This window comes from Neolamprologus multifasciatus, chromosome 13, assembly GCF_963576455.1.
Source record: "Neolamprologus multifasciatus chromosome 13, fNeoMul1.2, whole genome shotgun sequence".
Lineage (NCBI taxonomy): Eukaryota > Metazoa > Chordata > Actinopteri > Cichliformes > Cichlidae > Neolamprologus > Neolamprologus multifasciatus.
In genome coordinates this window covers 33,113,274-33,126,199 of record NC_140451.1, presented here as the reverse complement: position 1 = coordinate 33,126,199, position 12,926 = coordinate 33,113,274, and the positions used below count along the sequence as shown (strand labels likewise).

At 46.4% G+C, this 12,926-nt stretch overlaps 2 protein-coding genes across 2 annotated transcripts in view; one reads left to right on the top strand and one right to left on the bottom strand.

The window, feature by feature from the left end:
- Nucleotides 1-12,926, bottom strand: part of slc30a6 (solute carrier family 30 member 6) — a 65,257-nt gene that overhangs the window by 19,441 nt on the left and 32,890 nt on the right. Inside the window, exons 7-9 of the mRNA XM_085182413.1 lie at nucleotides 7,122-7,202; nucleotides 3,028-3,063; nucleotides 1-88 (exon numbers count right to left, since the gene is read on the bottom strand). The exon at nucleotides 1-88 is cut by the window's left edge and continues 7 nt beyond it. Coding sequence (XP_085038539.1) covers nucleotides 1-88; nucleotides 3,028-3,063; nucleotides 7,122-7,202 — 205 coding nt within the window. The remainder of the gene's footprint in view (nucleotides 89-3,027; nucleotides 3,064-7,121; nucleotides 7,203-12,926) is intronic.
- Nucleotides 3,805-12,860, top strand: LOC146505868 (uncharacterized). Its single transcript, XM_085182422.1, has 2 exons — nucleotides 3,805-5,989; nucleotides 6,902-12,860. The coding sequence occupies exon 1, from the start codon at nucleotides 3,805-3,807 to the stop codon at nucleotides 4,891-4,893; it is 1,089 nt and encodes a 362-aa protein (XP_085038548.1). The 3' UTR covers nucleotides 4,894-5,989; nucleotides 6,902-12,860.

Below are 12,926 nucleotides of genomic sequence, written 5' to 3'. Positions count from 1 at the left end.
GACGTAGGTGAATGGTTTGTTCCTGACCGACAGTAAAGTCAGCAGGTTGAAGAAGAGAGCGACGAAGGTCCCGACCAGCAGACGCCCGCTGCAGACAGAGAGGAACATGTTCAACATGTTATCCAGACACGGTTAGGTCTGCATGTTCCCACAGGAACACGGGGTTCACATGTAGGCACCACAGATCTGAATCAAAGGACTCTGATCGCCTCAATTGAAGGAGCCAAACACAAATATTGCTTTAAAGGTTTATGACTGCAGTCGCTGATGAAGAAGTAGAATAAAGTCCATGAAATAAATCTAAGATACACTTTTTGTATTTTAAACATACATGTTAAAGGAATGACGGTCGATTGTGGATTAAGATGCTGGAACGATGGCTTCAACTTATATTTGATTTTTCTTTCCATTTAAATGAAATAATTCGTGCTGGCAACCTCAGGTGTGCCATCTTTTTTTGCGTTCACTGAGATTTTTGTATTTTTTAGCTGCGGCTCTTTGAGCATCGAGCTCTGATCAGGGATGGATTTCCATCGATCAGAGTTGGATTCAGGAGCTGATGAACGGCGTGCTGCACGAGGTTATTGTAGTTATCTAAAACTAAAAACTTAAACCTTTAAAAAACTGAAAACTCGAGTGTTTCACTTACTAAACAACAGTGAAGTGGAGCAAACAGACTGAACCCCCACGTGGCCACACCCTCGCCTCCCCGAGACCTTTCCCAGCGATCGGGCCCTCAGATCATCTGATCAGGGTCCACATCGACCGCGCTCTCAAGCCTGTACCTCCTAAAGTGTGACCCTGAAAACGCACGTTTACAGGGTCAGCTACAGCCATGGATGCTGGGATATGTACGCCTCTTTAATGGGTGAAGCACTGCTCTACGACACGCTGTACACATGAAGGTAAAACTTTTACAGTTTGTCAAAGTAAACCAACAATTTTAAGGTTTGAAACATTTAACAAGTGAAATCTAAAAAAAGACGTCGTCAGCTAAACAGCTGAAGTACAGATTAACGTTTTTAATTAACATCCTTGTAATAAGAGCCTGTAAATAGATGCTTAGTGAACCGTGTTAATGAGACTTAATAAACAAACAAACAGAGTTTGAGCTCGACGGCTGTTTGAGTGATTAAAATTTAATGGTTAATGTTTTTAAGGCTTTGTCTTTGTGTCCCCAGAAGAAGTCGAGTGACTGTGTAGTGTGAGCACAGATTTACACACACACACACACACACACACACACTAATCACACGGGACAATCCATTTAAGAGCCTAGAAATTTGGTCCAAACAATCAGCGGGAGGCGAAACGCTGCCCGACGGTGAGCCAGAATAACTGGATGATAACCTCCTCCTCCCTTTAAAAAGGAGATTAAAGAGAGAGAGAGTGTGTGTGGATGTCTCTCGCTCGGCGGACACCTTTCATGCCGTCCAATCACATCTCGTCAGAGAGGAGAGAGAGAGAGCGGAGTGGGGGGTAATCTCGTCACAAGAGACAGGTTTAAAGCTCGCTGTTTTATTTTATAAAAGCCGTCGCTAATCTGCTTTAGAACCGAGAGATGGACAAAGACGGAGAGGGGACGAGCGAGAGAGGAGAAATTATATTGCAGAAATCAATAATCGTGATTGTTTTGGTCAGATTTTAAAATAACTATCACTGACTCTGGGTCGTCATGTAGTCAGTATAAAAGAGGGCCGCAGTTTCTGAAACACGAAGCCGATACTGCCTTAAACCTGCATTCTGTTTAATATCCACCAGGGGGCGACAGGTGTGGGACGAAAAAGACTTCCAGTCCTGCTGAAACTGAGAGAAAACTCAAAATCAACAACCTGTAGACTGGAAAAATAACAATCGGTAAGCTGGTTCTAAAAGCGAGGTTGAGACAAGCGATGGAGGCAACCGCCAATCAGAGTGAAGGGTACGACTGATTGACTTATTCTGAGTGGTAAACATATCAGAGGGCTGCCTGTGGATCCTGAAATACCAACCACCAGATACAAAACGATGCAGGAAACTTAAACTAAAGTTATCGAAGGATCACTTTGCATGAAGGAAGGACATCAGCGCGAGGTGCTTCAGCCTGAAACCTCCACCAAGTATTGTTGCGTCACGTGGGGGTAACGAGAAGCTTGGGCAGCATCAGGTTATCCCCAAGCTTTCCTGGACTAACCCGGGGTCTCCTTTTGGTTTGGCGTCCTGATACCCAGGAGACAAACTCGGCTGACCACTTCCATCTGAGTTCACGACCGTTAGCGACTCAGCTCCCTTTACCGCGATGGTTTGGTACAGTGCTCGCATCACTGGGACCAATCTGGAGTCGGCGTCTCACTCCATCTTCCAGTCACCGCTGAACAGAATCGCAGGTTTTCTAAAGTCCTCTCGCTCGAGACTTCTCAGCTCACAGCTTCAGAACACGCATCCATCATTCTGCTGTCTGTGCTGAAGACACTCGTACTAGTCTACTGTCGAGAAACTAAAATATCAACCAGTGACTTCCCATTCAGACGCAAACTGAGTTAAACTTTGATGTTTGGCTGCGCCGATGCCTCAAAGGTTCAGTAAAACCTCCACCTTCCCAACGCTCATATCTCCACTCTGATTACCTTGATGTTTATTTCAGACTTGACAAGAAATCTGAACAACCTACAGAAAACTGACACCAGGAAAACACTCGGTAGGTATGGAAAACATAAACGATACCACTGAGGGAGGAAGCATGGACAGATCTTACTGGTCTGCTTTAGTTGGTGTATGCAGACTGGTCAGTGAAGGAGGCGAGGGTTCAGCGTGCTGCTGTGGACAAACACCATCCTCCGACTCAGTCCCAATCCCGCCGTGTTTGTGGGTCTGTCTGACCCAGTTTGTTTGGGATGTTCTGTTCTGACAACAGCTGGCAGGCTCTGTGTGTGTGCTTTTACAGACACACACACGGGGGTATCATGCTGCGTCTGTTTATTTTACAATGTCACATGGGAATTTGTGTGTGTGTCTGTGTGTGTGTGTGGGTGCAGGGGTAATACTTACGTATGGACCTCAGGCTGCTCCATGAAGCGCTCCACACTAACAAAACAGAAACAAACACCGTCAACAACAGCGGCCAGGTGGGACTACACTGTGTGTGTGTGTGTGTGTGTGTGTGTGTGTGTGAGAGAGAGAGAGCTAGAGGCAGAGTGATCGAGACAAATGAAATGAATGAAAGGAGACAAGGGGTGAACAAACAGAGAGAAAACAGGAAATACATTAACACACATGCACGCACAAGCATGCATGACATGGTTTCATCTGGCTCCGCCCCCTGTGCTGCTGCCCTACTGAGCCTTTCATGGTGTGCACAGACCCCCCACCCCAACATGCACGCACGCACGCGCGCACACACACACACACACACACACACGCACACACACACACAAATCTTTGTGTGTGTGTGCGCACTGCCTCGCTCACAGGGAGGAGCAGAAACGAAGAAAATCACAGACCTTTAAATTAAACAGCAGCATCAAAGCCGTGAACGTCCACCAGCAGCACACAGGAAGATTTAACCCTCGAGTGCCCGGCCTGGTGCACAGTCACCAAACATGAGTGTATCAGATGAAATGGTCACGACTTTTAACCTGTTCATTTGGGTTTCTACTCGTAACTGGAAATCCTCCAAAGAGAGCCATGTTTCCTGACTTCCTTTCCTAAACCACCTCAACCTGACGGAGCTGCAACTCCACGCTGCCTTCAGAGCTCCTCCGGTCTGAGCTCCTCGCCGTACCTCGAAAGACAAATCTCATTCCTGCTGTTTGCATCTGCAGCCTCATGGTTCTGGTCATCCAAGAGTTCATGACAGAGGGAGCCACAGACAGAGAAACCCACAGACAGAGGGACACAAGGACAGAGGAAACCACAGACAGAGGGAGCCACAGACAGAGGAACCCACAGACAGAGGGAGCCACAGACAGAGGGACACAAGGACAGAGGGACACAAGGACAGAGGGAGCCACAGACAGAGGGAGCCACAGACAGAGGGACACAAGGACAGAGGGACACAAGGACAGAGGGAGCCACAGACAGAGGGAGCCACAGACAGAGGAACCCACAGACAGAGGGAGCCACAGACAGAGGAACCCACAGACAGAGGGACACAAGGACAGAGGGACACAAGGACAGAGGAAACCACAGACAGAGGGAGCCACAGACAGAGGAACCCACAGACAGAGGAACCCACAGACAGAGGAACCCACAGACAGAGGGAGCCACAGACAGAGGGAGCCACAGACAGAGGGACACAAGGACAGAGGGACACAAGGACAGAGGAACCCACAGACAGAGGGACACAAGGACAGAGGGAGCCACAGACAGAGGGAGCCACAGACAGAGAAACCCACAGACAGAGGGACACAAGGACAGAGGGACACAAGGACAGAGGGAGCCACAGACAGAGGGACCCACAGACAGAGGGAGCCACAGACAGAGGGACACAAGGACAGAGGGACACAAGGACAGAGGGAGCCACAGACAGAGGGAGCCACAGACAGAGGAACCCACAGACAGAGGAACCCACAGACAGAGGAACCCACAGACAGAGGGACAGAAAGACAGAGGGACCCACAGACAGAGGAACCCACAGACAGAGGGACACACGGACAGAGGGACACAGGGACAGAGGGAGCCACAGACAGAGGGAGCCACAGACAGAGGGAGCCACAGACAGAGGGAGCCACAGACAGAGGGACCCACAGACAGAGGGACCCACAGACAGAGGGTAGGTGGACTGACAGATCTAAAGCTGAGCTCAGTCTGATAACACGTCTGTATCAAACCTCACATTCCTCCTTTGCATCACTCGTGAAGAAAAACATCCCAGAATATCTGTGCGCTCTCTCAGCCCTGAGGTTCTGGGACTAAACACCTTCGTGGTTAAATTTAGGCACTGAAAATGAGGTGCAGCCTTTTTTTTAATCATCCATGTCACCTCCATGAGTCTGCACAGAGAGACAGACTCTGCAGCAGTAAATCTTGTGACCCTCGGTGTGTTAGGTCGGATTTAGAAGCTCGCCACACCGATGATCCAGCTCATGCTCGAGTCGTGGTGAACTTGACGTGTTGAATTTACCTGAGACGTTTCACTGACAGCTGCAGTGCAACTGAAGACTTTAACCTCACTGAACCACAAACCGATCGGCCGTATTTAAACCTGATGAGATTTTTGCTTTCATTAATGGAGCTACTCAAGTTTACTCGGAGTAAATCACTTTATGCAGCATTCAGGTTTGCAATATTAAAACTAAGACTCAGGCTAAGCTGCAGAGTCCTGACTGAGCGCAGACAGAGAGCACATTTCCCCATCATTACTGTCTCTGTGGAGAAATGAATTTAAAATCCTTAAACGTCAGGCCCGATTAAAGACCTCGTAGCAGCACATCATCCACACACTGCAGGCTGACTCGTGGTTTGCAAAGTAACTCAACGTTATAATGGAAGGCAGAGCAGTCAGGACTCTCCTGTGGAGCGAGTCGCAGTAATAAATACAAATGAACTTTCTGTGAATCTCATTTTCCTCTTACACAAAGGCCGTGGTAGGTGGTATTTTAGGTGTGTGTGGTCAGTTTTCCTCGACCCTCCGTTCATGAATGCATTTATGCAGGTTGATAAATGCTGAGGCCAATATTCCCAAAACACACATGTGTCTGCAGATGAAAGTGTGAACAGACCTGTGTGTGTGTGTGTGTGTGTTTCAGTTTACTGGAAAGGGAAAGGAACCCCTCCCTCCCCTGAGAACTGACCGCAGGACAACCTCACACAGACCACCTGAAGGTGTGACGGTGTGATTGTGTGTGTGTTACACTGACAGACACAGCTAGGCAGTGACATTCCCACAGTCTGAAAAACATCACACACACACACACACACACACACACACTACAGCAACCCACTTGGCCAAAAAGTGTTTGTGTTTTAGAGTTTAGCAGAAAAACTATTTCACACCCATTTTTGTCCAGTTGTTTAACCCTTTAAGACCTACCATAGAACCAAGTCCGCCAGAGCTTATATTATATGTTTACATGCTGTGGAGCCATTTTTGGGAGCATTTCAAGTTGATATACATCAATACAACCATTATAGCCCAGATTTTAATAATATGTCTGCATTAAGTGCATAGTAATTACATAAATTGCAAAAAAGTGCAATAAACTACGAAAAAATTGAAAATCGTTTTTGTTTTTTTAACATATATTTCTAGTTAGAGAAATTTAAGAGGCTTATCCCTCAAAACTGTAAAAACAAAAAAGTTGCACAAAATAGTTTCCCACCACAGGAAATTTATTTTGACTGTCTTCATAGTTTTATTTTTGAAATACACCAATTTTTATATACTGCAGGAAAAACGAAAATAAATATTATAATGCAAATTTGCAAAAAAGCAGCATATGCATCAAAATAAACTATTTCCAGCAGTGCAATATGAGTCCTAAGCATCCCAGAAACCACACAGAAAGTCATAAAGTCAAACATAACTTTTAAAAACACCAGTATAGGCTCATGAGGCCCTGATGGTAAAAAACTACATTTCCGCAAAATGACGTCACTTCCGGTTTCGGGCAGGTCATGGCGGACATGCAATAGATTGCACTGATGGACGTAGGAAGTGTTACAAACAGCTGATCGGCTCAGCAAAGCGTGTTTCTGGAATATTATGTTTTTGTTGCTGCAAGTGCTTTTTATGCAGTTTTTGCAAAGTTATATGTGGAAGGAAACTGTGACCGAGGACAAGCTGATGGCATAAGATGGAAGTACAACTCCTCCGGTTTCATATGCAAAAAAAAATACTGTGCTAGCTCACGTAGTTGCAGAGCTACCGGGATTTAAAAATAGTTACGCAAAACGGAGCGTGCTGCTCTGACCGGCTTTAAAGGGTTAACATCAGTCTCATCACAGTTTGCAAGAACTATAACTGTCAGTTTGTGAGGTCACTGTTTGAAAAACGCTGATAGGAGTAAAGAAAGAAGGACTTTTTCCACTTAGACGTGAATGAAGTGTGTGTTCAGACTTTTACCCGAACAAACCACGGGTTCACAAACGTTTGAATGTTCCTACAGGAGGATTAAAAGTGTGTGTTAGAGAGACCTACACACCTTTCCTTCAGGATGAACAAAGCTCCCAGCTGGACGAGAACAGTGGAGGCAAAAACTGCCAAAACTTCTAGTCTTTCAAACCTGCAGACAAGAGGAACACACACACACACAGTCAGATATATATACACGACACACCAACACACTCATCAAAATCCAAAAACGCTGATGTTTTGCTGGTGTACGGTCAGTTCCTGGCAGCTTTGAGCACCTATAAGCAATATTCCCACTGCAGCAGCTTCGGGGTCCGAGGGAGATCTGCTCAGCATCTACAGGGTTGGATGCTTGATTCAGATTCTGGGTCTAAAGGTTTCCCTGAAACACCTCAAGAAAAAGAGATTACGATTTCTATTTTCATGGGCCTCTGTCAAAAACAAAAAAGTAAAAACCGGTAGATTAAGAGCAAAAAAAGGACAATTATGGAGTAAAAATAGTCAAATATAGAATAAAACAGAATGGAGTTTATTGCTTCCAGACTCAAACATGAAGCTGTCGTCTCCGAGCCTCGGCACACGTCCCTGCTTTGGCTTCACACTTTAATGCTCATGCACAGGAACATAGCCTGACATAACCTCTCCACAGGGAGACAAAGGAACCGCTCCACTCTCTAACACCAGCTTTACTGAAGCATATTCAGATAGTCACTCAAATATACATTAGATCCATCTCACTACAATAACCTGAACCAGGATGTATCACAGCTGCAGATGCATGTCAAATCAAAACGAAGCAAGCGTTGGCCTCAGGGCGAAGAGATGAAGCTGCAGTTCCTCTAGTGTCCACCAGAGGCTCCATCAGTGAGTCAGTCTCCATCAGGGCTGGGTATCGATTTTGATTTCTATGATCGATTCGATTTAATTCAATTTGGACTCAAACGGTCAGAAATATTATAATTCTGATCATTTATCAGCACATCTCCATATTTTATATATGTATAAAAACAAGGCTGCGAGACTTCAGAGGTGTGAGCATCACAGCAGACGCCTTTGTGTCAAAGTCACTGAGGATAAAACAGAAAAACATGAAGCACATGTTCCTGTTCTGGCTTTTTCTAACAGAGAACCTTAAAAATATTCTGCAGTCGGTCAAAAACTGGAGAAAACCATGAATCAACATCTTTATGTTACCTGATGCTGCTGAAGTGAAGCAGAGCAAAGTTACAGAGGTTTGATTACAGACACAACGAAGAGTTTTGCAATTTTGCATCACTTTAAAAAGTTTACAGAAATGAGGCTTTACTGTCATTTTTGGAGGAAAAAAAAACAGCGGCCGACAGCACTGAACACAACTGTAGACTCGTGCGTAACAAGCAAGAGAATAATGCAGAAAACTGAGATGTTTGATGGTAAACTGGAGCACGCTGAGAGAGAGCGCTGTGAGGAAGTGTGATTTTATCGTGGTGGAAGCAAAAGTAAAAGAATTCATGACGATGTTTATCGAACGTGTAGTTTGGATCTTCTTTTGCTGCTGGTTCAGTGAACTTTGGCTGGAGTGATGAAACCTGCAGCCTCAGAATCTGTGAGACGTCGGCTTTCAGCCCCGGGGGCGTGTCCATGTCTGTACCATCGAGTGACCGTGTACCTGCTCTCATTTACTGTTTCACCTGTTTGGCGGGTGCTGAAATAGTTTTGTGACCTTTAACCTGAGATTCTGGCGTTTCTGGCAAAATATATTTACAGTTAAAAATCGATTCAGAATTTAATGAATGAATATCGTTTTATTCAAACTAAAATCTTTTTGAATCGGAAAAATGATTTTTTAAACCCACCCCGAGTCCCCTCAGACTCCCAGGTTAAAGTTTACATCCTGATGCACTGATGTAAATTTAAGGAGGACTGGTTCGGTTTGATCCATTCGATCCCTATACAACCGTTGCAAGAGTTTGGTTCGCATTGCTGGCAATAAGTCGGACTCGTTCCCGGTGGGTGATGGGCTCCGCCAGGGCTGCCCTTTGTCACCGGTTCTGTTCATAATTTTTATGGACAGGATTTCTAGGCGCAGCCAAGTGGTGGAGGGCTTTCACTTCGGTGGCCTCAGGATCTCATCTCTGATCTTTGCAGATGATGTGGTTCTGTTGGCTTCATCGGGTGAGGGCCTCCAGCTCGCACTGGAACGGTTCGCAGCCGAGTGTGAAGCAGCGGGAATGAGGATCAGCACCTCCAAATCTGAGGCCATGGTTCTCGGCTGGAAAAGGGTGGAGTGCCCACTCCGGGTCGGGGATGAGTTCCTGCCCCAAGTGGAGGAGTTCAAGTATCTCGGGGTCTTGTTCGCGAGTGATGGGAGAAGGGAGCCGGAGATCGACAGACGGATTGGGGCTGCAGCTGCATTAATGCGGACGCTGCACCGGTCCGTCGTGGTGAAGAGGGAGCTGAGTGTAAAAGCGAAGCTCTCAATTTACCGGTCGATCTACGTCCCTACCCTCACCTATGGCCACGAGCTGTGGGTAGTGACCGAAAGGACGAGATCGCGGATACAAGCGGCAGAAATGAGCTTCCTCCGAAGGGTGGCTGGCCTCTCCCTTAGAGATAGGGTGAGAAGTTCGGCCATCCGGGAGGGGCTCAGAGTAGAGCCGCTGCTGCTCCACATCGAAAGGAGCCAGCTGAGGTGGTTCGGGCATCTGACAAGGATACCCCCTGGGCGCCTCCTGGGTGAGGTGTTCCAGGCATGTCCCACCGGGAGGAGGCCCCGGGGCAGACCCAGGACACGCTGGAGAGATTATATCTCTCGGCTGGCCTGGGAACGCCTTGGTGTTCCCCCGGATAAGCTGGAGGAGGTGGCTGGGGAGAGGGAGGTCTGGGCCTCTTTGCTTAGGCTGCTGCCCCCGCGACCCGGCCTCGGATAAAGCGAATGAAGATAGATGGATGGTTCGGTTTGAGTCTGCAGTCTCAGAGGAGGAAGCTCATGTAAAACATACTGACGGCTGCATTACGTGTGAGGAACCAAAGCTCAACACCAGCTGATTCAGACCGGAGTAAACCCTTTTGTCACCAATAACAACCATGAATACACCTCTGAGTCACATCCACCCTGTTTATCACACACATTCACACGTTCTTTCCTTTCACAGGAAGTACAGTTTCTCTCAGAAGACACTTTGATTTCCCGGTGCCTGTTTAGCCCCTCCCTCTCGCAGTCATCTGTCCTGACCCTGCAGGTCTTGGTGAGGTGAACAGATCGGGACTAAGAGGCTGAGTGGATTCAGTCTCAGCTCTAAAGAACAAACTTGGCTGCACAGTTAGAGGTTTGATTTCTGGATGTGACCGCGTTCAGAAATCTCTGAACCTCTCAGCCGGTGTCGTCACCGCCGCTCCGTTTGTGGCAGCACATCGTGTGGGCGGGACTCGTCACCGGGGAAAAATGGGGATGTCTATTTCCGAGCAGCGAGATAAGGAGGACAGAGACGGGAACGGGGCGACGCCAGTCCTTCGCACAATGGTGGCGACAGTGGTGATGAGCTGTCAAGATACTGTTGCCATAGAGACAAAAACCAGAGACTTATGAAGCGGCTGGATTCGTCCAAAGTCCTTCAATCTCAGAAAAATACAAACCCTGTTTAAGTGCGAACACTGACGGATCTGAACTCTTCCATACTTATTTTTCCTAAAGATAACTATAACATGTGCCAATTCCTGTTTTTGATTTTAGACCAATAAGATTCAGCAGCTCATAGGACCGCCTTCAGCAACAGTAAGCTGCTGTGATTGGATCTTTGTCCTGCTGATGACTCAGTTTGGTCCAAGCTGTAGCTGTGGGACACATGTATACTGAGGAGTTCATGGTCCACTCCACGTGCTCACAGCTGGTCTGAGGAGTTGGTTTTGTGCATTAACGTCTCCTCTGTGGCCTCGTCTGTTCCAGCCGTCTTGTTCTTTGTTCAGATGCAGCTTTGCAAACCTAAGCTGTGCTGCTAACCTTTCCAAACCTGCCATGACCTTTAACCTTAAGCCTGCTAACTGAGGCCTGTAGAATCTGCAGTGGAGCACAGCCCGGTCTGACCTCAGGGGGACTTTGCTGGACGTCCATTCCTGAGAGGACTGTGGCATTAACGCACACCTGAGCGCTCCAAACCTTTTACAGATGTGCTCACTCTTACTGATGCTCGACTAATCAAGTGCGTTGATTAGCAGCACCTGCCTGGTAATCAAAACAACAAATACGTGTGTGTGGCGGGGGGGGGCAAGGTCTTGTGAGAGACTTTACTCGACGCCAGCGGGCTAACTCCCGACGCCTTCAGGTTAATGGGTTCCTCGTCTCACCAGGACTGCAGAGTGGGGACGCTCACAGATGACTCCTAAATAAAATCCCACATAGTTCCCACTGATGTGGGGTCAAAGGTCACACACTGCTCTGCAACCTCCTGTGGTTAATCTACACAGGCTCCACGTGAAGCTGCCGTCTCCTCCTAGTTAAAGATAAGATCAATATTGATCGTGCATGAAGTCAGAGTTTAGTGAGGACGCGTTATTACCGTCCATCACGCCGCTGACTGAATCACTGCTCAACCTGGAAACGCGCTCAGTGCTGATGAATCGACACCACGCTGTCGGGTGATGACGACGATGTTTTGGGGGAAACAGAATTAGAAGCTGCCTCTTCGCTCTGACAGCCCTGTCACAGTGCAGATGACAGCTGCGCTATTCATGGTTTATAATTGTTTCAAACATTTGAGTCTAAACATTTATTCAGCCTGTAAATCCACTTTATTGTGTTATATTCACACATTAATGCAGCATATGAAAGCTCTTGGTTACTTTTAGAATTTAACTGTTATTATGTGAAATTCTTTTCATGTATCTGAGATATTTTATTTCTAACAGTTTGCATTTAGTGTTTAATGTCATGTTCTTAACGTCTGGGATGAATAAAAGAATATTTCTGATTAAAAATACTTATGGGGATAGTTTTGACTGCTAATTTAAATGGTTGAATGATAACGTCCCACTGTGATCAGGTGATCATCACTGAGTTAAGATCTGGATCATGTTGATCTTTTCATTATTCATCAGCGTTTATTTTTGTTTGATGTCCTTTATTAAATTGTACATTGTTTTTATGCATCATGTCTTAATTTTAATGAACTGTAAATTGTCTTTATCAGCATCATTTCATACAATTTATTTTATTTGTATATTCTAAACATACTCTGGGTGTAATTACAGTTAATTGGTCATTTTGGGCACATAAGCTCCGCCCACCTACTGATCAAACCTTTGGTTTGTGAAGGATGCCCAATCAGAAGAACGCTGATCTCATGGAGGAATTAAAACAGTTAGATGATCCTACAGGCTGCAGAAAAGCCCAGAATCAGTAAAATATGGATTATTTTGAACTGTGAATCATGCAAAGCTGCTCTAACAGATAACTTTCATGATAAGCCTACTGTGATGAAACTAAACTGCAGCCTGAGGTGAAGAATTAGAACAAACATGGATCAGGCTAATTCCTGAAGAGACCAGTTCAGCTCCGGTGGGGTTTAAAGGAGTCAGACACTGGTTGAACTGGGCTGTGGGCCATTTAGGTACTGAAAGTCCATTAGGACACACACACAACTGCAGACACACAAACACACACTTGGGCATTATGGGTGTCAACTGAAGCTGAAAAGCAGATTTCCACACGATCACCAGTCTCCCACACGTCAAGGTCAGAGATCACCTGTCAGCTGCAAAAGCACTGTTTAGCCAGCTCGCAGACACACACAGACAGTAAACTGGCTGTGTGTGTGTGTTCGTGAGAGACGCACAAACAAATGACAGAACATAAACAAACACAGATGGAGCCCAAACCAAAAACAAGGAAGCGATGCTG

Bases quoted from the DNA above. Each gene is read 5' to 3' on its own strand.
- LOC146505868 (XM_085182422.1), top strand. From the start codon at position 3,805: ATGGTTCTGGTCATCCAAGAGTTCATGACAGAGGGAGCCACAGACAGA.